At 43.2% G+C, this 20,978-nt stretch overlaps 2 protein-coding genes across 3 annotated transcripts; one reads left to right on the top strand and one right to left on the bottom strand.

Annotated features, from left to right (window-relative positions):
- The first annotated feature begins 10,732 nt into the window (after window positions 1-10,732).
- On the top strand, window positions 10,733-16,794 carry LOC124659904 (protein tesmin/TSO1-like CXC 6). 2 transcript variants are annotated; one of them, XM_047197718.1, is made up of 8 exons: window positions 10,733-11,151; window positions 11,535-11,639; window positions 12,458-12,635; window positions 13,490-13,843; window positions 15,053-15,138; window positions 15,245-15,339; window positions 15,883-16,290; window positions 16,400-16,794. In XM_047197718.1, the coding sequence occupies exons 1-8, from the start codon at window positions 10,733-10,735 to the stop codon at window positions 16,600-16,602; spliced, it is 1,848 nt and encodes a 615-aa protein (XP_047053674.1). In that variant the 3' UTR covers window positions 16,603-16,794. The 2 variants fall into 2 exon arrangements, with proteins under 2 accessions (XP_047053674.1, XP_047053673.1); XM_047197717.1 differs by having other exon boundaries at window positions 15,041-15,138.
- A 187-nt stretch (window positions 16,795-16,981) lies between these two features.
- Window positions 16,982-19,552, bottom strand: LOC124659905 (protein CURVATURE THYLAKOID 1C, chloroplastic-like). The gene is made up of 6 exons (XM_047197719.1): window positions 19,266-19,552; window positions 19,069-19,154; window positions 17,945-18,031; window positions 17,810-17,872; window positions 17,684-17,721; window positions 16,982-17,244 (listed from the first exon to the last, which is right to left on the bottom strand). The coding sequence occupies exons 1-6, from the start codon at window positions 19,378-19,380 to the stop codon at window positions 17,190-17,192; spliced, it is 444 nt and encodes a 147-aa protein (XP_047053675.1). The 5' UTR covers window positions 19,381-19,552; the 3' UTR covers window positions 16,982-17,189.
- Window positions 19,553-20,978: the final 1,426 nt, after the last annotated feature.

Here is a 20,978-nt window from a genome sequence, read left to right as displayed (position 1 = left end):
GGGAAATTCCTCCGGAGGGGGAAATCGACGCCATCGTCACCGTCATCGAGCTGGACATCATCTCCATCACCATCATCATCATCTCCACCATCATCACCGCCATCTCCTCCGCAGCACCTCGTCACCGCCGTAGCAATTTGGGTTTGATCTTGATTGTTTGATAGGGGAAACTCTCCCGGTATCTATTCATACTTGTTGTTGATGCTATTGAGTGAAACCATTGAACCAAGTTTATGTTCAGATTGTTATTCATCATCATATCACCTCTGATCATGTTCCATATGATGTCTCGTGAGTAGTTCGTTTAGTTCTTGAGGACATGGGTGAAGTCTAAATGTTAGTAGTGAACTATGGTTGAGTAATATTCAATGGTGTGATATTTAAGTTGTGGTGTTATTCTTCTAGTGGTGTCATGTGAACGTCGACTACATGACACTTCACCATTTATGGGCCTAGGGGAATGCATCTTGTATTCGTTTGCTAATTGCGGGGTTGCCGGAGTGACGAAACCTAAACCCCGTTGGTACATCGATGCGGGAGGGATCGCAGGATCTCGCAGTTTAAGGCCGTGGTTAGATTTATTCTTAATTACTTTCTTGTAGTTGCGGATGCTTGCAAGGGGTATAATCACAAGTATGTATTTAGTCCTAGGAAGGGCGGTACATTAGCATAGGTTCACCCACACAACACTTATCACAACAATGAAGATTATTTAGCCGTATGTAGCGAAAGCATTAGACTAAAATCCCGTGTGTCCTCGAGAACGTTTGGTCATTATAAGTAAACAAACCGGCTTGTCCTTTGTGCTAAAAAGGATTGGGCCACTCGCTGCAATTATTTCTCTTGCATTTTACTTACTCGTACTTATTTCATCTGTCACATCAAAACCCCCTGAATACTTGTCTGTGAGCATTTACAGTGAATCCTTCATCGAAACTGCTTGTCAACACCTTCTGCTCCTCGTTGGGATCGACATTCTTACTTATCGAAGATACTACGATACACCCCCTATACTTGTGGGTCATCAGGGCCCGACATATTTAGTGCCCATACCTCTCCTTAAATCTGAGGGATCGACAAAAGGATTTCCCAACTCGTCGAAAGCCTCCGATGTTTCCTCTTGATTTTCGATAGCATAAATCTGATGATATTTTGTACTCGGATCTATGTTGGGTTCGGTGACATCATTGTTGAGATTGATGAAGACCTTGCCCATCGTGAGAGATTTGTCGACGAAGTCGTAATCGTCGACATCGCTGAGCCATCGCTTATATATGAGTCCGCAGATGACTCAAACGATGCGTTGTCGAAGATCTTGGCGAGTTTCTCTCTTGCTCCGATGCCGACGTAACGTGTTGCCGAAGTTTCTTCTTCGACTCAGTTGACGATGCATAGCTTGAAAAATCAGAATCGACCGCCGACGATCCCGACGAAATCGGAATTTCGACACGATACGACCCTTCCTTCTCGACGCGAAAGTGGAACCTTCCGAACGTCATCTCCAAGGGCTCCGCCAGATACGCATATGCATCCAAACGGGAGGGTGGGTGAGGAACAAAATCAACAAGACCAAGCAGCCGATCCGTTTACCTCGATCCATAGTGTTGCTTCCGGTTGACGATGTCGAAGATCTTGAACGTGTCATCGAGATCGGCTCCTTACGCCTCTAATTCCTACGTACGGCGCCAATTGACAAGGGATTAACTTATCAATGCCTATGGATTGTAGGCTAGGGTTTAGTTAGAAGTAGAGGGCAAGTAGATCTCGAAGGTTTCAGCCGAAAAGTACTCGACGAATATGAAAACTAGGGTTTGTAGACAATGATTCGATGATCTCTTCGTCCCTCGACTCCCCCTTTATATAAGAGGTGGAGCCGAGGGTTTCGTTTCGTACAAGTTACAGAGTCCGGGACGGTTTCTAACTCATCCCGCCGATTACAAATAACACTTCCTATTACAACTCTATCTTTTCCTTTAACACATCTTGGGCTTCCGAATCTTCTTATTCTTCGGGTAGTGGGCCTTCAATAAACCCCGGGTACTATATTTGGCAGGCCCATTTGGGATGCCTATGTCACTCGGTCTAAATTACAATGGTCTATTATGCACTCTAGAGGTTACTTAAATATGAACTCCGAATGTTGTGGAGCTTGTTTACTCCGGCTTGAGGGAGCTCTTGTAGCCCTACACAATGAATGGTGTTTGTTATCCAACAAGAGAGTGTTGAAGTAGCACAAGTGAAGAGAAGTTATTTATTTATGTGATCAATGTTGGGAGTGTCCACTAGTGAAAGTATGATCCCTAGGCCTTGTTTCTAAGCATTGAAACACCGTTTCCAACAAGTTCTGTTACATGTTTGCTTGCTGCCATATTTATTTCAGATTGCAATTACTACTTACAATCATCCATTATACTTGTATTTCACTATCTCTTCGCCGAACTAGTGCACCTATACATCTGACAAGTGTATTAGGTGTGTTGGGGACACAAGAGACTTCTTGTATCGTAACTGCAGGGTTGCTTGAGAGGGATATCTTTGACCTCTACCTCCCTGAGTTCGATAAACCTTGGGTGATTCACTTAAGGGAAACTTGCTGCTGTTCTACAAACCTCTGCTCTTGGAGGCCCAACACTGTCTACAGGAATAGAAGCATGCGTAGACATCAAGGAGCTAGCAGCCGTGGATCAGCTTCTGGCTACCAAACCGATTTTCGCACCCATGAAGGAGCTGGCCGGAGAAGCAACCACCACAGAGCTGCCCAACCCGGAGATAGAAGATATCACATGACAAGAAGAGGAAGTCGCGGACGATGGCAGAAGGAACAATCCACTAATGCCATAGTTTCAACTTCCGCCCCAGTGTGACGTCCTACCACCCGGAACTATGTGCACCCTGCACCACTCCACGGTGACCCAGTGATGATGTTGGGACTCCAAGTGCAGTCAAAAGAGTATATTCCCCACAAGGGTGACTCGAGGGTTTTATATCGAACTCTTGGGGAATAGAGGAAAGAGTTGCCTCTCCCTCTCTTCTACTAGCAATCCTACAAAATAAAGTAAAGCCTTGTGTCCCCAACCCTACCATGTGGTTGTCAAGCACAAGGTTTCGTGTAAGTAAAAGTAAATAAAGTAGTAACTAAAGTAAAGTAAACTAAACAACTGAAATAAACTAAATAAAAGCAGTAAAGGTTTGTTTGTTTTGGGATTTTGAGTGCAAATAAGAAAGAAAAGTGTTTTTGTATTTTCGAATTAAAATAGTTCTGCAAATAAAAGGTAAGATAAAAGTGATGGAAATGTGTTTCTTATGATTAAAATTGGACTAGGGTTCATGGGTTCACTTGACTATTCTCTATTTTAAGTTGTAGTGGACAATAACAATTCATCAATAAGATACGAAGAAAATAACTTTAACATGTATAAGATAATCATCCATATGAGCATCACGTCCTAACATAGTGACAAATGAGGAGGAGGTATCAGAGAAGAATGCGAGAACTGGAGAGAGAACTAGTGTATCTCCATTCTGGTGTAGAAATATGGGTGCTAGGGGAGTGTGGTGGTGCATGGAATGAGCGCGAGGTGGTTTGTGCATTCAAATAGAGCTAGGGCGTTTCCATGGTGCTCCGTGAGGGCGTCAATGAGCTAGCTTTTTGGTGGTGATGGTGCGAGTGACTACTACGAAGCACCATAGGAAGCGAGACCAGGTGTGTTAGATAGATATGAAAGGGATGCATTCGATGGTCCCAAGAAGAGGAGAAACGGTGGTTGACATCGACGACAACCTCCACTCTTCTGTGACGGTGTCATAGAAGAATGCGAGAATTGGGGAGAGGGCTAGGAGTGGCTGGAGTGGCTGCCCGGAGGGGTGCCAATGCATTGATTATGCCCGACAAAACTCATTTTGCACGATTGACCTGAGCCGTTAAATATCATTCAATAAGTGACATTTGATCATGTTGTCCACTTAGCGTTTCTAAAACATTGTTCCAAGGAAGACAAAGCATTTGATCTCATTTTATTCAAACTAGAGAACAGAAATAAAAAATATTAAAGATATAGGGATGCATGTGATAGATATTTGACTCTAGTGAATTAGAAGCCACTACACTCTAATGAATGTTTATATTTTCTCTATACTCTTTGTCAAAGTTTGAAGACATTGACTATTGATTAAAAATATACGCTTTGTTTTATGAAATGGAGGGGGCAATATTTATCTCCTACACATTGCAAATATCATCGGAATTAAATAACTTTTTCTACACATGATAATTAGAACATTTCATCATCATGCACCACATAAATAGGAACATTACAAATCCATAATAATTCAAGTCAAATTCAACTTCAAGCATAGAACCACAAGCAAAGTGTATCATCCAAACAATATAAAAGTTCATCGTAGATGAATAGAGCAACACCACGAACAAAAGTCAATCAAATTTCTACCTCAAGTGCTGCCTGACAAGGTATCGACTTGTCAATGCCTACAGATTACAGACTAGGGTTTTAGTAGGAAGTAGAGGGCAAGTAGATCTCGAGGGTTCAGCCGGAAAAGTACTCGACTGCTAGAAAACTAGGGTTGTGTTGACAATGAAATCGATCCTCTCTTACTCCCTCGACTCCCCCTTATATAGGAGGTGGAGTCGAGGATTTCGTGATGTACAAGTTACAAAGTCCGGGAGACTCCTTAAGTTCGTCCCGTAATAGTTACAAGTCGAGTATTCCTAATACAACTCTATATTTCCAAACTATCTCTTAATTGGGCTTCCGGGCTTCATAAACTTCGGGTCGTGGGCCTTCAGTAAACCCCGAGTACCATCTTCGGCAGGCCCATTAGGGATGCCTATGTCACCGCCACCACCATTAAGTACCTCTCATGCCAGCATTGTCACCATTGCTTACCACGAATCCTCTTGACACAAGATTTGGTTAGTCAAAGCTCTATATGCTTAGCCCTAGTCATCTAAACCACTTGGATCCAGATTATATACTCGTTTTCATGCCTCTCGGTCAATTCCTCGGATGCCATCTTCCTCTCATCGGTCGCGACCCTCCTCTCTTTGGATGCCACCTTCATCTTCTCGTCCACCTTCCTCTATGTCTTAGGATTTTTCCTCAAACATAAACCTCATCCTCCCTCCTCTATTTCTAAGGGAGCATTCTATATTTTGGTTTAGAGGAATTTTAAAAGATTTTGCATAATGTTTCTTAGTTTGGTTTGTAGGATTAGAAGCCATATGAATTTTCCCCTATAGATCACTTCGTATAATATTCCATAGGAAAAACCACTAAGGTCTAACCTCATGATAATAATTGTTGGTCTCAATGGCAACTATTTAATATGTCTGTTTCTTCAAACAAGTTTTTGCATTTTTGTGTGTGCAACCAAACAACTACTATTCAGATCCACGTATTCTCAATTAGAGTAGGCTTCAATATGGTGTGCCACATCAGTATAGCTGCGTGTAAGTTATGAAAGTGGATCACACAACTTTTTTTAAAAAGAAAATCCAGTGGCAGCTAAAGAGGCTAACTCCACATCCTTATGTTGTTCCTTTCGCCACATGTGTTCCGTCTCTTTTTTTTTCGAGAGTATGCCAAAGATGCACCTTATCTTTATAGAATGGAGTAAACATATTACAAGAACTGAAAACTCTACGACTAAGGATATGTTTTAGAACACAACAAACTCACTCCTCTTGTTCGACATTTCTCTATTCCCATCTTTTTAAAATCATGCTAGCTAAAAGCCCAAAAATAGAGTACGAGGCGAATAGGGGGCATGGAGCAGTCAACTACCAATTATATGTGGGTCCTCTTTTGGAAAATGAATGCCACATTCAGTTACTCGAATGACGTTCTTGTGTATATCTCCAACGACGTTTTTGTGTTTATCTCCAATGACACTTCTTTTGACGGTTACTACTAGTTCCTGAACGATATGTTTTGTTTATCTCAAAATGACGTTTCCTCTTTCGGTTATTTCTAGTACTTGAATAACGTTTCTTTATAGAAACTTCGAACGGTGTATGTCGTGGATGCTGGTTACAGATCATTGCAAGTTCGCAACCTTTGCAATGATGATAAAACGCTTGAGTCCGGTACTGCCTAGACTTGTGGGAGAGAACCAAGGTGCTTTTCTGAAAAAAAAGGCCGCTCCATGATAATTTCAAGCTGGTAAGAGAGTCGATGAGGCTGCTTCAAAGGAAAAAATTAATAGTTTCCTCCTAAAACTAGACATTGCTAAAGCTTTTGACACAGTTGCGTGGCAATTTCTACTTGAAGTTCTTCAAAGAAAAGGTTTTGGAAATAGGTGGATAGCCTGAATTGCTATGATTTTGGCCTCTACATCATCTAACATCCCAGGACCAACTTTTTGGCACGCGAGAGATCTAAGGCAAGGTGATGCCTTATCCCCCATGTTGTTTATACTTGTGATGGATGCCCTTTGTTTATTATTTTCAACAGCTGAAGAACATCGGGTGATCGCACCCTTACCACTGAGATGTAATATTCCTCAACGTCTCTCTGTATATGCGGATGACGTAATTATGTTCCTTGAGGGATCAAGAAACGATGCAGCCACAGTCAAGTTTCTGCTTGAAGCCTTTGGCGGAGCAACCGTCTTAAAATGCAACATGAGGAAAAGCTCGATCTCCCCCATTTTCGGTGATGATGATCTTTTCCAAAAAATCAGTAATATATTGGAATGTCAGATCATTACCCTGCCGATAACATACCTGGGCCTACCTTTGCATTTTAAAAAAGTACGAAAAGAAGACTTTCAAAGGTTGATAGATAAGATAAGAAGAAGGCTTGCTGCTTGGAGGACTCACATGCTCACACAAAGTGGAACTGTGTGTCATCCGAAAGAGAATGGAGGACTGGGAGTTCTAAACCTTTAGATCATGCACGCCGCCCTACGAGTTAAATGGTCCTGGAATCTTAGAACAAGGTATAAAAAAGCTTGGAGTTCAGTTGCAACTCCTGCTGAGGACCTAGACAGAATGATTTTTAATGCGGCTGCTAAAGTAACTATTGGAAATGGTATGAGGGTTTACTTCTGGATTGATAAATGGATTAATGGGAAGACAGTTGAAGAGATCGCTCCTGATATATTTCAAGTTATCAATCCGTTGACAAGAGCAAGAAGGACGGTCGCTGAGGCACTTAATATAGTGCTTGGGTCGATGATATCAAGAAACCGCTAACAATACGAAGTTTCCTCCAAGTGCTAGCAATTTGGGAAGAGGTAGTTTCTGTACATATCTCGCCATATGAGGATGATATTTGGACCTGGTCATGGGAGGCAAATGGAGACTTTTCTACCAAATCGGTCTACAGGGCTCACTTTGCAGATTTGACGCGTTGTGACTATGCGATGGCGATCTGGAAATCTTGGGCACCCCTCCGCTGCAAACTAGCGATGTGGCTGTTTATTCGAGGGAGGGTGTGGACAGCTGATCGACTTGCTAAACGAGGTCTTCCACACAATAATAGATGCGTCTATTGCAATTCAGCGGATGAGGACCCAAACCACTTGTTTATGGGATGTGTTGTTGTTAATATCATCTGGAGTCGCGGTTCCCATATGGGCTGATCTATCACAGGTCGTTCCATCAATTGGACAATCCCTATGCAGTTGTGGAGCCAGGCTCGCTCTAATATCCAGGATGTAGGTAGCATCAGAAGACTCAACACTTTGGTTATGCTAACATCGTGGAGAATTTGGCGTGAAAGAAATGGTCGTATCTTTGATAATGATCACAAGCCTATTCAGAAGATTATTGACCAGATCAAGGTGGATGCAAGGCTATGGGCTGTTGCCAGTAGGGGCAGATTTATTTTACCTTAAGGCTAGAACATTTAGATTTAGCATTTTTTTCCATCTTTCTGGTCTTTTCTACCTCTGACTTTTACTTCGTTGTAGTGGTCGGATCGTGTTATCCTGTATCTTTTGGTTGTACTACTGCCCTTCTGAGCTTTCTCCTTATCTTAATTCATACATGCAGCTCTCCTGCATGTCGAAAAAAAAATCAAAGATAAACCAGACATTATCCCAACAACAACAATTGTCCACGATTCTAGACAAACCACTATCTTAAGAAAAACATAAATTAACTAGGAAGCTACCATCAACCTTTTTTTTTTACAAACATCAAGTATGCTCACCGAAATACAAATACATCTATTCCCTACCACCATAACATAAACATCGAACGACTTGCACCAACAAAGAAAGAGCTTTGTATTGTTTTTTTTTCTCAAGCATACACAAAGCCTTGTTTTGGTTATTAGGTGCATTCTCCGCTTGATGCATGTTTGGTTAAATTTGGCTAGGTACGGCGTACGCAGAGAATGCGCAACGGTGACGAGCACGCTCCGAAGAAAAATAACCCGTGTTTTCAGTATGGGTCTGTGAGGATCTCGAACAGTTCGATGCGCCTCCGTTTGCGATCCCCTATGTCGAAATATGCGCCTGCACCTAGGCCAACAGTTCAAGACGCATAGTCGAGACATAAACACAGTCCAAATATGCGCCTCAGATACGTATGGCGGACGTTGCCCGATCGCGTTGTGTGACCGCTCGCTTCTCCCTCGGTCCCGCCTGGCAGTGACATAGGTTGATGGATTTTCTCGGGCACGCCCATACCAGTGACGATGCATCACTTTGGCAACCTACGCCAAGTTAATGGCGATGCCTTGCCTGCTGAGCGGCCACCGTCCACCTCTCCTAATGAGAAATAAATGTTATTGCCAAGCGTGCCACAGCCCTCGGCTGTTTTCGGCGTATAAAGAGGGACGTGCGCTAGGCTTCCTCATCTCCTCCACACAAACCCTAGCCGCTGCAGAACCTCCACCGTAGTGCCGCCCCCACAAACCCGCGAGAAAATCCATGGCTGGTCCAGGATGTTGGCGAGGCGATCGAGGCCACGGGAGCGATCGCCGCGACCGTGCTGGAGCAGCATCACGCCGTCGCTTGCGCTGCCGTCGTCTTCGCAGGAGGCGGGGTACTTCGAGTTCATCCTTCGCATCGACGAGGACCCCCTCGGCGTCAAGCAGTTGCTAGACAAGTTCGCCGAGTTTGTCGACTGTGCCGAGCCGACCGAGTTGCAGCTGTGGGAGGCAAGATGCGTCTTTTTCCGGTGGCCTATCGAGGTATTGTTCGACGGACAGGACAAGATGTACTTGCACACCATGTGGGACAAGTTCGCTCGCGCCCACAACCTCGAGGCCGGCTGCCGACTCACCTTCCTCTACGAAGGCGACGACGAGATGATCGTCAAGTTGTTCGACAAGACATCCTACCGCAGACATTACCACACCGACGAGTCCGACGAGGACACCGGCATCTAGTGCTATCAGAGTGTTTTTTTTGCAGCGAAAATGGGCACCGACCAATTGAAGCCACTAGTGTATATTTTCTCGATATTCTTCCTGCGCATTCAGGAACAAGAAGGCACTCAGAACCCTCAAGTGTTTCTAGTTTGGGTGATTGAATGTGTGCGAGTGTTCTTTCTTTACGGTGAAAACACGAATCCTAGGACCAACACTAGTTACGTTTCCTCATTTTACAATACTTTCAACCATGTTTCAAGGTATGTAGCAATTTGTGTAATATTTCTATCTATGTTAAATAAAAAAAATAAAAAAAATAGGTAAAAATATAATTATGAGTCAAACCGATGGAAGCACCCAAACGCAAATAGATACGCGGCAAAAAAATAACCACTCCCTCCAATTTATATTAATTTATTTCAGTATGAATGTATCTGGAACTAAAATAGGGAGTATTTTCGTGTCACCGAATCAATGCAAACAAATAAGTGCAACTACTTTGCGCGTTTAATTTGGGTCGGCCGGAGATGCCCTGACCACCTTGTGACTTTAACCGGGAACGCAGGAACCAAGTATGTTGTCCATCCGCACGCACACAACAACGGCCTCCACTGAACCCTACGAAAACAGAACAGGACAGGGAAACAGCACACGTTCCTATCCCTCGCAAATGACATGTGGGACACGAGCCTGGTCAGCACCATGCGTCATAGAGGTGCAAACCAGCGCGCAACACGTCCGTCCAAAGCGTTTCCCCAAAACAGAACAGGACAGGGAAAGGGATGGCGACGCCACCGCCGTCCGCCGCAAGCCAAAGCCACCCGCGCGCCCGACCCGCTATCCAGCCAGCCACGTCACCCCGGCCACTGACCGCGCAGCCCCACCGAAAACGGCCCACACGTCAGGCGGCGCGCGACGGGTGCGCGGCGAGCTGGATTCCCCGTCCAGTCCAATCGAACGGCGAGCGGCCCAACAAGCTGACGCCTATGAATTGGAGCCGCAGGATGCGCGGCGGCGGCCCCGCGCCGTCCGATCCCGCCGCGGCGCGGGGATCCGGCCGTAGAAATATGAATTTGATTTCGAAACCGAAGAGTGGGAGAGAGAGAGAAAGGTTAGAGGTCGGGCAGGCAAAGGGAAGAGAGAGAAAGGGCGGAAGGGAAGGGAGCACAGCAGCAGCAGGAGGCAAAAATCCTCCTCTAATCCCCTCCTCCCGAAATCCGCCATTCGCCGCCGCCGCCGGAGCGCGCCGCCGGCAATCCCGGCGCCTCCCCGCTCCCGCCCGCCCGCCCGCGGGGCCTCCGCCCCCGCCTGATCCGGAGGATCTCGCCGCGGCGGATTGGGCGTGGCCGTTTTTGATCTGTCGGCTCCCCCTCGGGGTCGAGCAGCAGTAGATGGCGGGCAAGGAGCAGCAGGGCGGAGGGGGCCCGCCGCGGCCGCCGCCGGTCTCCACGCAGCCGCCGGTGAAGAAGCTGGTGAGGCAGCTCGACTTCAACGCGGGGAACATGGCGGCGGCGGCCGCCGTCGTCTCCAGGGTGCTGCAGCCCAGGCCGGCGCCGCCGCTCGGCTACCCGCACCCGCACCCGCACCCGCAGCTCAGGGCCGCGGCGCCCGTGGGGGTACCGCAGCCGCACCCCAAGCTGCAGCTGCTGCAGCCGCGGGGGGTTCCGGTGATGCGCCCGCACCAGCTCATGCATGCGCCGCCCCCGCGGCCGGCAGCGGCGGCGATGACCGTGCCCGTGCCCGTGCCGCAGCTTCGCCCGATCCAGCCGCACCCGCAGCCGGTGCCGCGCCCGCCGGTCGCCGTTCCCCTGTGAGCCCCGCCTCTTCCTTTTTTTTCTAAGATTTATCTCTAGCGTCAGGTTTTCAAATATTTTGCTTCTCGATTCCGGAATTTCGGAGGGGGTTATCAACTAATGGGCTCGTTTTCTCTTTGATTCGTCTCATGTTTTTTAACCCTGGTTTGAAAAATTAGTTTCCCAAATTTCATTTTTCACTTGATTTTTCCTTTTTGTCACTGCGATACATATTTGTACTAGTAGATGGATGCTCATGTTGTCAGCTGACATTTATAGCTACTTCTACCACGCATCCTAATGCATAATGGCAACCTTAACCGAAACTGCAATTTCCTATTCCTCCTTTTGTAATTTCCCATCATGCTGTTCTTATCCTTTTGGTCTCCGGGTTTTCCAGGAGGCCAGAGTCACCAAAACCACGTGGACGGCTGTTTGATGGGAAAGATGGCACCCCTACAAAGAAGAAGTGCTGCAATTGCCGGCACTCCAAATGTTTGAAGTTGTAAGTCTCATTTTACGTGTCTTAGCTTGAGAACAGAGCATTGTTGCAGCGTGATGATTATTATAATGTAGACATCCCCTTTTGTTATCTTAGGAATGTAGGGACTCCTCCATCTAAGTCACCAAATATGTGAAACTCCCACTCTTTTATGGATAGATTTGGATCCAGCAAAATTTATCTGATTCTGTACACATTTTTTTTGAAAAGGAAGGTTACCTGATTCTGTAGGTATACAAGGGAATACACACATTGACCATTTTCTTCAATGTTGAGTGTTTTTTTTTGTGCATAAATATCTTACAAGAACCAATACATGGATTTTGGAACTTCCTTTTGAAAAATCTGGATGATATGCCATACTGAGGCTAAGCTTGACAAATAACATTCCTGATGAGACAAGATATTTGGTCTGCAGGGAAGGTTTTGTAGCAATAGACTTGTAGGCTATAGCTAGTCAAATAATGGCATTACTTTTAAAAACTGAAATTGCAACTTTGTGGCTAGTCAAGACTATTATGAAGCACTGTATATCTTTAGAGTTGGATCACCTATATTCCAGTTCTGGCTTTATTGTCTCAAGTTTCTCTATGGCTCCAGTAGGAGCTAGAGCTTACATCTTCTCGAATCTGTATAGTTTATCGGTGTTTGGACCTTCACATAGAAAACCAGAAATCCTCCTTTTCTCCAAACAGGAAAATCATATGCATTGGTGATTCAGTACTGCTGTTTCTACTTGCATGCCTTTTATTTCAGTTGTAAGTCTTTGCATACTGACATTTTATCCTATCAAGTTGACTCTTATGGTTTTCTATGCTTAGGTACTGTGAATGTTTTGCATCTGGTATTTATTGCGATGGATGCAACTGCACCAATTGTTTTAATAATGTTGAGAATGAGGCTGCTAGGCGTGAAGCTATAGAAGCTACACTGGAGCGCAATCCGGATGCGTTCAGACCTAAGATTGGGAGTAGCCCACACACCAGTCGGAATAATATGGTATGTTTTGAGGTTCATGTCTCTTTTTTAAATACTTAGTTGTACTTGATGAAAATAAATGTCCGTTGCTTCTAGAGTATTAATGACATATTTTTAAGATTTTTGTGCTCATGTTTGGGGTGCATTGCATATATATCTTTTAAAAGAGGAGCCAAACTGAAGACACCACCCTAACTGATGACAATATTGAACAGGGGAGTCTTGGGAATTACATAAGTTTTCTGGAAATTAAAATTATTGCTATATACAAATAATAAATCACAGCTTAGAGGCCTTCAACCTTCTCCTAAACTTCTTTTACTTTGTTCAGTCTAAGAATGCTGCATCTTCTCTTACTGTAACCCTTCCATTGTTTTGGTCAAAAACCCATTTTCAAATGGAAACTGAGGTCGGATGAGCTCAGATTTTTTTTCTTAAAGATCAATTGGTGTCAGTAGTACATATGTTATTTAATTAATTTTATTTAGACATGTAAATCACCACACTATTGCTAGACAGTTTTTCAAACATTTAACGTTATTAAGTAAGTGAAGATTTAGTATCCCCAACTAAAATGTTTGTCACTTATTCTTTCACCAACGGGGAAAAACCGCCAGTTTCTTCCAGGCTTCACAACAAAAAAAATGGCTTAATTGAAACAAGAATTGTGTTTTCCAGAGAAATTGGAGCTAAGGATTTTATTTTTTATTCTTTGTAGAAAACTAAAATGTTATTCCATTAACATTGTTGGCTAGACTTTGTCCTTTTTCTGTCCCAGCGTGATGTCTTCATTATTATATTTCTCATCTTGGCCATGTTATCTGATTTATGCTTCAGTGATATGTGTAATTAATACTAGTTACTTAATTTGCCAGGAAGTAGCTGGTGATCTCCCTTTAATAGGGAAGCATAATAAAGGGTGCCACTGCAAGAAGTCAGGATGCCTCAAGAAATACTGCGAGTGCTTTCAAGCTAATATACTATGCTCTGAAAATTGCAAGTGTATGGATTGCAAGAATTTTGACGGGAGCGATGAAAGAAAAACTATTTATGTGGATCCCAAAACTGCCATTCAAATGCAGCAAGCAACAAATGCAGCGGCAAATGGTGCTATCGGAGCAACTGGATTGTCATCTCCTTCCACATCAAGGAAGAGAAAGCACATAGATCCTTCGATTGACCTTTCAACCAAGGAACATGTAGCTCACAGGAATGGCCAACTGTCACAGGTAATGAACATTTTTTTTTCTATTTAAGCATTTCTCTGCAGTTTTGTTAATTTCTCGAATTGTGCATAGTTGTGTTTTAAACTATTGACTTAAGAGGTAAGGTGAAGCAATTCATCCCATCACTAGGAAGTTATATGTTATGATGTGCATACCATGAAGTCAGCTAACGATACTTCACGTCTGTGCACTTGTGACCTGCTTAACTTACATTGTTGCGGTTGTAAAAAACTTACATTTTTGCTACTTCCTCCGATCCATATTATTTGATGCTAAAATAGATGTATCTATAACTAAAATTTGTCTACATACATATATATTAACGTCAAGTAATATGAATTGGAGGGAGTATATGATTTTGCATAAATTTAATTTTGCACTAAGTGAACCAACTGTAGTGATGCACAAATTACATTACCTTGGTTATTGACATCCCGTGCTTTGCCACCAAAGTAAATCAACCTCACTCATGTGTCTGCAATGACCTCCTCGCCAATTTTATGCACTGAGATATCTGAAAGGGGTAACTCCAGAAGTATACTAATTTTACTAGCTGAACAACGGTGTCCCTTCTACAGATTAAGAAAGTCATATCACCTCAGCTGTCAGCAGCACACAAGACATTGTTGTCATGCTCAGTCTGCTCCAAGCTATTGGCTGCGCCACCACTTAACCATAGCTTTGCCCCGGCAACAATCTTGCCTTGGCAGTCGTGCTCGGCCAACTGCTTCACAGCCAAACCCTGTCGACCTTCTTTATGCGCATCATGCTCCATTTCCGTTAAATTTTTTGAGAGGTTGATTAAGTAGTTTGTTAGGGAGATCTTCACTTTGTTTAAGCTAGTTTTTTGGATAATACTTTTTAGATATGTGAAAGGTGAGGAGGGAGAGGTTTGAATGCACCACCACCGCCATGATCTCAGGCTTTAGTAATTGTAAAGATAAAAATTAGCATAAGTGCAAATTGGATGACGTTGTCACCTTTCTGTCTTTTTAAATAATATGTCCTATGCAATGAAAAGAAACGCAATGTCATTGCGTTTTCCCGAAGAAAATAATATGTCCTGGAGTGGTCCAAATTCATCTAGAACAAATTTCGGAAAAAATCTAACTAACCAAAGAGACTGTCAAAGGCTACTTATAGCAAGGGTTATTATGGAATTCTGAGAAGGTTGCTCTACATACTTCATATTTTAATCAGATTATCTACCAGAGGAACGCAGTGGCATCTGATGGTTCACTCCCAGGAAGCCAGTCTGTGCATCCCCATATGATGGGGCCCTTTAAAGTCACCTACAGGTAACTGTCAATTCCACGGATTTCTGCGATTAGAAATGAATTTTGATTTTCCTTGAGCAAGCCAACTTATCTGTTCTCTGTTGATGGATTTATGTCATCCCTATAGGCCTCTTTTAGCGGATATTATTCAGACAGGGGATGTAAAGGAGCTGTGTAAACTCTTGGTGACAGTATCGGGAGAGGCTACTAAGGCATATACTGGTATTGCTCTTGGCATCATGCTTATTTCCCCCTTTTCCTGTTCTGTTAGTTTTCAGAAAATATTCCTGGTGATCCTTCACTGCGCGTGACTTGCATTTGTGATAGATATTCAATCTACCCACATAGATCAAAGCCTCTTCACTTTAAATTTTACCGTTTGCATCGCTGCATTCAGCTCCAACTGTTCCTTCTCTTCGGCCTTTGTTTTGGATGCTGCAAGTGCTATATACTTCTTCGAACATCATTTGTATACGCAACTATATCATGTACTTGATTAGGTGGATCTCATCTCTACTTTATAGTTCGCTAACACTGCACAGTGTGGTCAGGATCACTGTATTTCCCGTCAAAATCTTACTGTACTGTGCATGGGGTTCACTTGTGAGTGATGGTTGGTCGCCATAATGACACTTGACATTTCTCATATTAAACAAACACCAAGTCTTTGCAGCAGTTCTTAACTATCTTCAATTTTCCACGTTTTTATTTAGTAATTTAACGTAGTTACGGTAATGTTTTCTCATTGCAAAACTTCAAAACTAGGTCGGAAAATCCAGGATGAGAAGGTGCCACCAAAAGAAGATGGGACGGGAGGTTCGTTAGCAATGACAAACCATAATAGAGAAGAACAAAATAAAGATCAAAGTCATAGAAAAACATCAACCGATGACCGTGCAAGTGGGGGAACTCATATGGGGAAAGCATCTCTAGATGATTCCAGACCTGATTGCACAGATGACCAAAAATCCAGTAGACCAATGTCTCCTGGAACACTAGCATTGATGTGTGATGAACAAGATACTATGTTTGTTACTTCTGAAAATGTTGATGCTCAGCCAACAGTAGCTGTCAACCCGAACCGTTCCGAATTGTATGCGGAGCAGGAAAGATGTGTGTTGACGGAATTCCGCGATTGCCTCCGGAAGCTTGTGCAATACGGTAGAATGAAAGGTACATCAGATATCCTATCTGGCATGTCAAGTCATAATAATAGGCATTCTTTATTTGTTTAATTTGCAAAACTTGGGTTGGTTTGATACTGATTATTTTCAACATGCAGAGGAGAAGTACTCCATGGCGATCAGATCTGAAGCAACTGCCCATCCTGGGCAGGTAAATGGTGTTCCCCGAATCCCATATTCAAAAGAAGTAGATGTACAACCTATTGTAAAAACATTTCCTCAAAGTTCCAGCAAACATCTTGTTACTGGAAACCCTGCGAGTGGGCACTTAGACAAAAAACTGGAGCCTGGGAACACATAGATGCACCTCAGGTTTGTATTTGGGGTACAAGAATCTTGTTTGCACCCTCTAACAGCTTGACTGGGGACATGTATCGGTCTTGATGATTAATTTAGGTTAAAGAAATTCCAATTTATTCTCACTGGTCAGAACAAGTGTAATGGTGGATAGTTAGTTTAGTCAGGCAAATGCCTTTCACCTTATTTTTATCTACATTTTTAGTTCTTTTTTTTCCTTTAGTATTTTCTTGGTGAAGTTTCTCCGGTCCCCATACTAATAGGTTTACATGACATTGTGCCATGTAACATCGTTTGTTTCTTTTTTCCAACCGGAATTGCATGTTATGTTATCATACTTAGGTGCGATAAGTTCTTATCTGACATTGTGGGACTTCCAGTGGTAAAATGTACCAAAACCTCCTGCCTTTATCCTTTAATGTTACAACGAAACACGTAAGTTCTGCTACCAAGGGAATACTTGATATCGCTCTAACCTGTACAGGAAATATGTATTACAGCTATAATGGACAATGGCACTGCAGAAATTCTCATGAGCCTAAACAGAACTTATGGCGTCGGCAGGATGTGTACTCCATTTTCAGAGGAAAGTTACTCTCCCAAGATCTGAGATACCGAGCTTTTGATGTTGCTGACAAACTTTTCTCTGCAAAGAATTAATATAGATGTTAGGAAATCCACAAAGTACATACGAGTACTTTGAGCTGCAGTAATGGAGCACAGAATCACGCTATACTTGTACCAAACTGCTCATTCGAAGAAAAGTGTCAGTTGCTGATGCCAGTTCAGTACAATGTCATGTTTGCTCATTGATGCAAATGTGCCACAAATCAAACTGAAGTGTTATGCTAATTGTGGCAATGCATCATAAATCTTCCCAAAAGAATGACACATCTCTTGTAGCCAATTACTGAAAGTAGGTGATATTTTACGACTGAACTACAATGAAATGTGTGCCGATTTTCACACTATCTTCTTAATAAACAAATAAATATATGTTTCCCAAGGAACTGGATCCTCTTAGTATCAGTGCCGTTTGAAACCAAACCTTTTGGGAGATATGACAATGAATAAGTGTGGCTTACCTGTCTGGTTTGAAGAGAAGGTTCCCGTAGATGAACCACTGGAAATGGCGGCTTGTGTTAATAGAAAGGCAACAGCTTTATTAAAAAAGGGACAATTTATAGTTGAGGTTTTTGCGTAAAACTTACCCATGCAACTGATATTCCAATTATTTCGAAGAAAATAGGGAGAACCGGGAGCTTATCTATGGCCTGCAGTTGAGATAGCAAGATGATCAGACTGATTTTCTTTGCCCGTTGCATATTAGGTCATCTGGAATTTACCTCAATAACCATCATGGAAGCCCAGAATGCAGCAATTGCTGCAAAGCCTATACCGGCTAGAGCAAAGATATCTTCGGTAGTGTTGAACTGTTTGAGATTCCAGTTTGATTAGTTCCTTCATTGATAAAAATGAAACCTTGATGGAAGTGCAATTCAGAACAACTACTATTTGATACATGTATCTTCCCTTCAACATTAACTAGCAGTAGTACTACATAGGAAAGACTCTTCCCGGTATTTTTAGTAGCCATGACCCATGAGATTATGAATTATGACCTTGGAAGTATATTGTTTTTCACAAAAAAAAAATATCGACTCAAATTTTTGGTTGAGCTGGTTGATGCATGCAAATCAGCATTGTACCGAAAATCCCTAAAAAAAACATTGCACCCAAAATTCTTAGTGTACAGAACAAGCCCAAAATTCTAATGATAATAATTACGGTTCACTTCATGCCCATGTTTAGATCAACTGAATCTGGACGAAGCAAGGGTGCCATATTGCTGCCATTTCAACATTGGGCTAAACTTGGTTACATGAAAGTAACTATCGAATCAAACCATGCTGACGTGCATCTCATGTCGACCTGTGGTTCTGTGAGCTTAGCTTTTCTAGGTTCTGAGTTTGTTTTAGTGCTAGTTTTCACCCGGATTTCCTTCAATTGACTGAGCACAAATTCTTCTTTTTTTGACCGGGGTCACAAATTCTTCTTCATTGATGGGATGAGGCAAAAGTTCTGTGTTCGGTTTGAGAAAAGCAAGGGTGGCCTGAGGCCGGAGCACCGGCCACATCAACCCGTAGTTCTCACATAGGGATCATAGCATATATCACGAAGCATTTGGAGCTGATGCTGCACTGGGCATCAGGTGCACCAGGAAGCAATAACGTTTCTCAAATTTCTACATTATGGATCTCTTCCTTGTTAATAGGATGCATAAATCACTGATGCAAAATCAAATTTGTTCAGGCAATCGATACTAGCAGTACTACGTTAAACCTTTTAACCTCAAAAACTACATTAAACCTCCGAAAACATTCCCCTTTTCAGATTCAAAACTCAGTCTTGATATTTTTTCAGAAAAGATTGTAATCTCATAGGTAAAGATAAATGACAAGAAACTCACTGAACTCTTGACATATTTCACGATGCTCCCGGTTTCTGAACTGTCCTGCGCAGCCTTGGCAACTACACCGCGACTCCATGTCCTGCCTGAACAAATTGCAGTGCACACGATGAATTACCGCGGAGTGCGTCAAACAAAACAGAACAACTTTGCAACCGGAGCACATGGTCGCTGCTTCTAGGAGGTAAATAAGTTACCTGACACGACGGAGCTTCGGAGCCTGGGCAGATTGATGCGGACACTCCTGCTGCCGCCGCCGCCGCACGGCGCGAGCGCTGCAGGCTGAGCGATGGAGAGGGCGCAGGACATCATCGCCAAGATCCCTCGCCTGGGGATTGGTGCAGAGTACTGCGATAGCGTGCGTGAAGGATGCTTGGAGGAACCGGGGAAACTACTGTGCTGTTTGGCCTTCGTCTGCAACAGCGGATGTGAGCGGGAGCTCCCTAGTCCACTAACGCTTCATCAGATGGCAGGTTTGCAGATTGCCCCCTTTTGTTCTGTACTCTTTCGTTGGTCAGAATGCTACTGTACTTATTGCTGTTGGGCACTTGTACTACTCTTCTTCCTTAAGCTGTACTGCTTTTTTTAAAAAAAGAAGTTGTACTCCTACTAATAATCATCATAAAACAATACTTTTTTTGCGGGGATCATAAAACAATACTTCGATAGGATCAAAACTCCGCATTTCCCTGCTATAGTGCTATATTTAGCATTCCATGTATCGAAGATTTAAAGGAAGGAAAAGAAAAGAAGAAGTTATTCCTAGTACTTGAATCATCACCGGAGGGCTCTACATCACCATGCCCGCCTCCGGACTGATGCGTGAGTAGTTCATCCTTGGACTATGGGTCCATAGCAGTAGCTAGATGGTTGTCTTCTCCTATTATGCCATCATGTTTAGATCTTGTGAGCTGCCTATCATGATCAAGATCATCTATTTGTAATGCTACATGTTGTGTTTGTTGGGATCCGATGAATATGGAATATAATGTCAAGTTGATTATTGATCTATCATATATATGTTGTTTATGATCTTGCATGCTCTCCGTTGCTAGTAGAGGCTCTGGCCAAGTTGATACTTATAACTCCAAGATGGGGTATTTATGCTAGATAGTGGGTTCATGTCTCCATTGAATGCGGGGAGTGACAGCAACCCCTAAGGTTGTGGATGTGTGATAACCCACAAGTATAGGGGATCGCGGCAGTCTTCGAGGGAAGTAAAACCCAAATTTATTGATTCGACACAAGGGGAGGTAAAGAATACTGATAAGCCTTAACAACTGAGTTGTCAATTCAGCTGCACCTCGAAAAGCACTAGTAACGAGGGTGATGTGAAAGTAGCAGTGATATGAGAGCAGATAGTAACGAGTAACACGACAGCGAGTAATAGTAACACATGAGCAATGGCACCGGAAGATAGTTGATACTACTTCCAATGACATGTAGAACGAGTATATAATGATGAAAGATGGACCGGGGTTCCCGACTATCTACACTAGTGGCAACTCTCCAATAACAAGTGTTGGGTGAATAAATTACAGTCGGGCAATTGATAGGATTGAAATAGCATTAAGACAGAATATCAAGATCATTAATCATGTAGGCATGTTTTCCATATATAGTCATACGTGCTCGCAATGAGAAACTTGTACAACATCTTTTGTCCTACCAGTCAGGTGGCAGCCGGGCCTCTAGGGGATATACTGGAAATTAAGGTACTCCTTTTAATAGAGCACCGGAGCAAAGCATTAACACTCCGTGAAAACATGTGATCCTCATATCTAAGCCTTCCCCTCCAGTTGTCCCGATTTCTGTCACTTCGGGGCCTTTGGTTCCGGACAGCGACATGTGCATACAACTTGTAGATACAATCTAAGCAATAAGTAAATCTAAGATCATGCCACTCGGGC

This window comes from Lolium rigidum, chromosome 6 (genome assembly GCF_022539505.1).
Source record: "Lolium rigidum isolate FL_2022 chromosome 6, APGP_CSIRO_Lrig_0.1, whole genome shotgun sequence".
In the NCBI taxonomy this organism is placed as follows: Eukaryota; Viridiplantae; Streptophyta; class Magnoliopsida; order Poales; family Poaceae; genus Lolium; species Lolium rigidum.
Note: the sequence above shows the minus strand (reverse complement) of the source record. Positions and strands in the feature narration are given on the sequence as shown.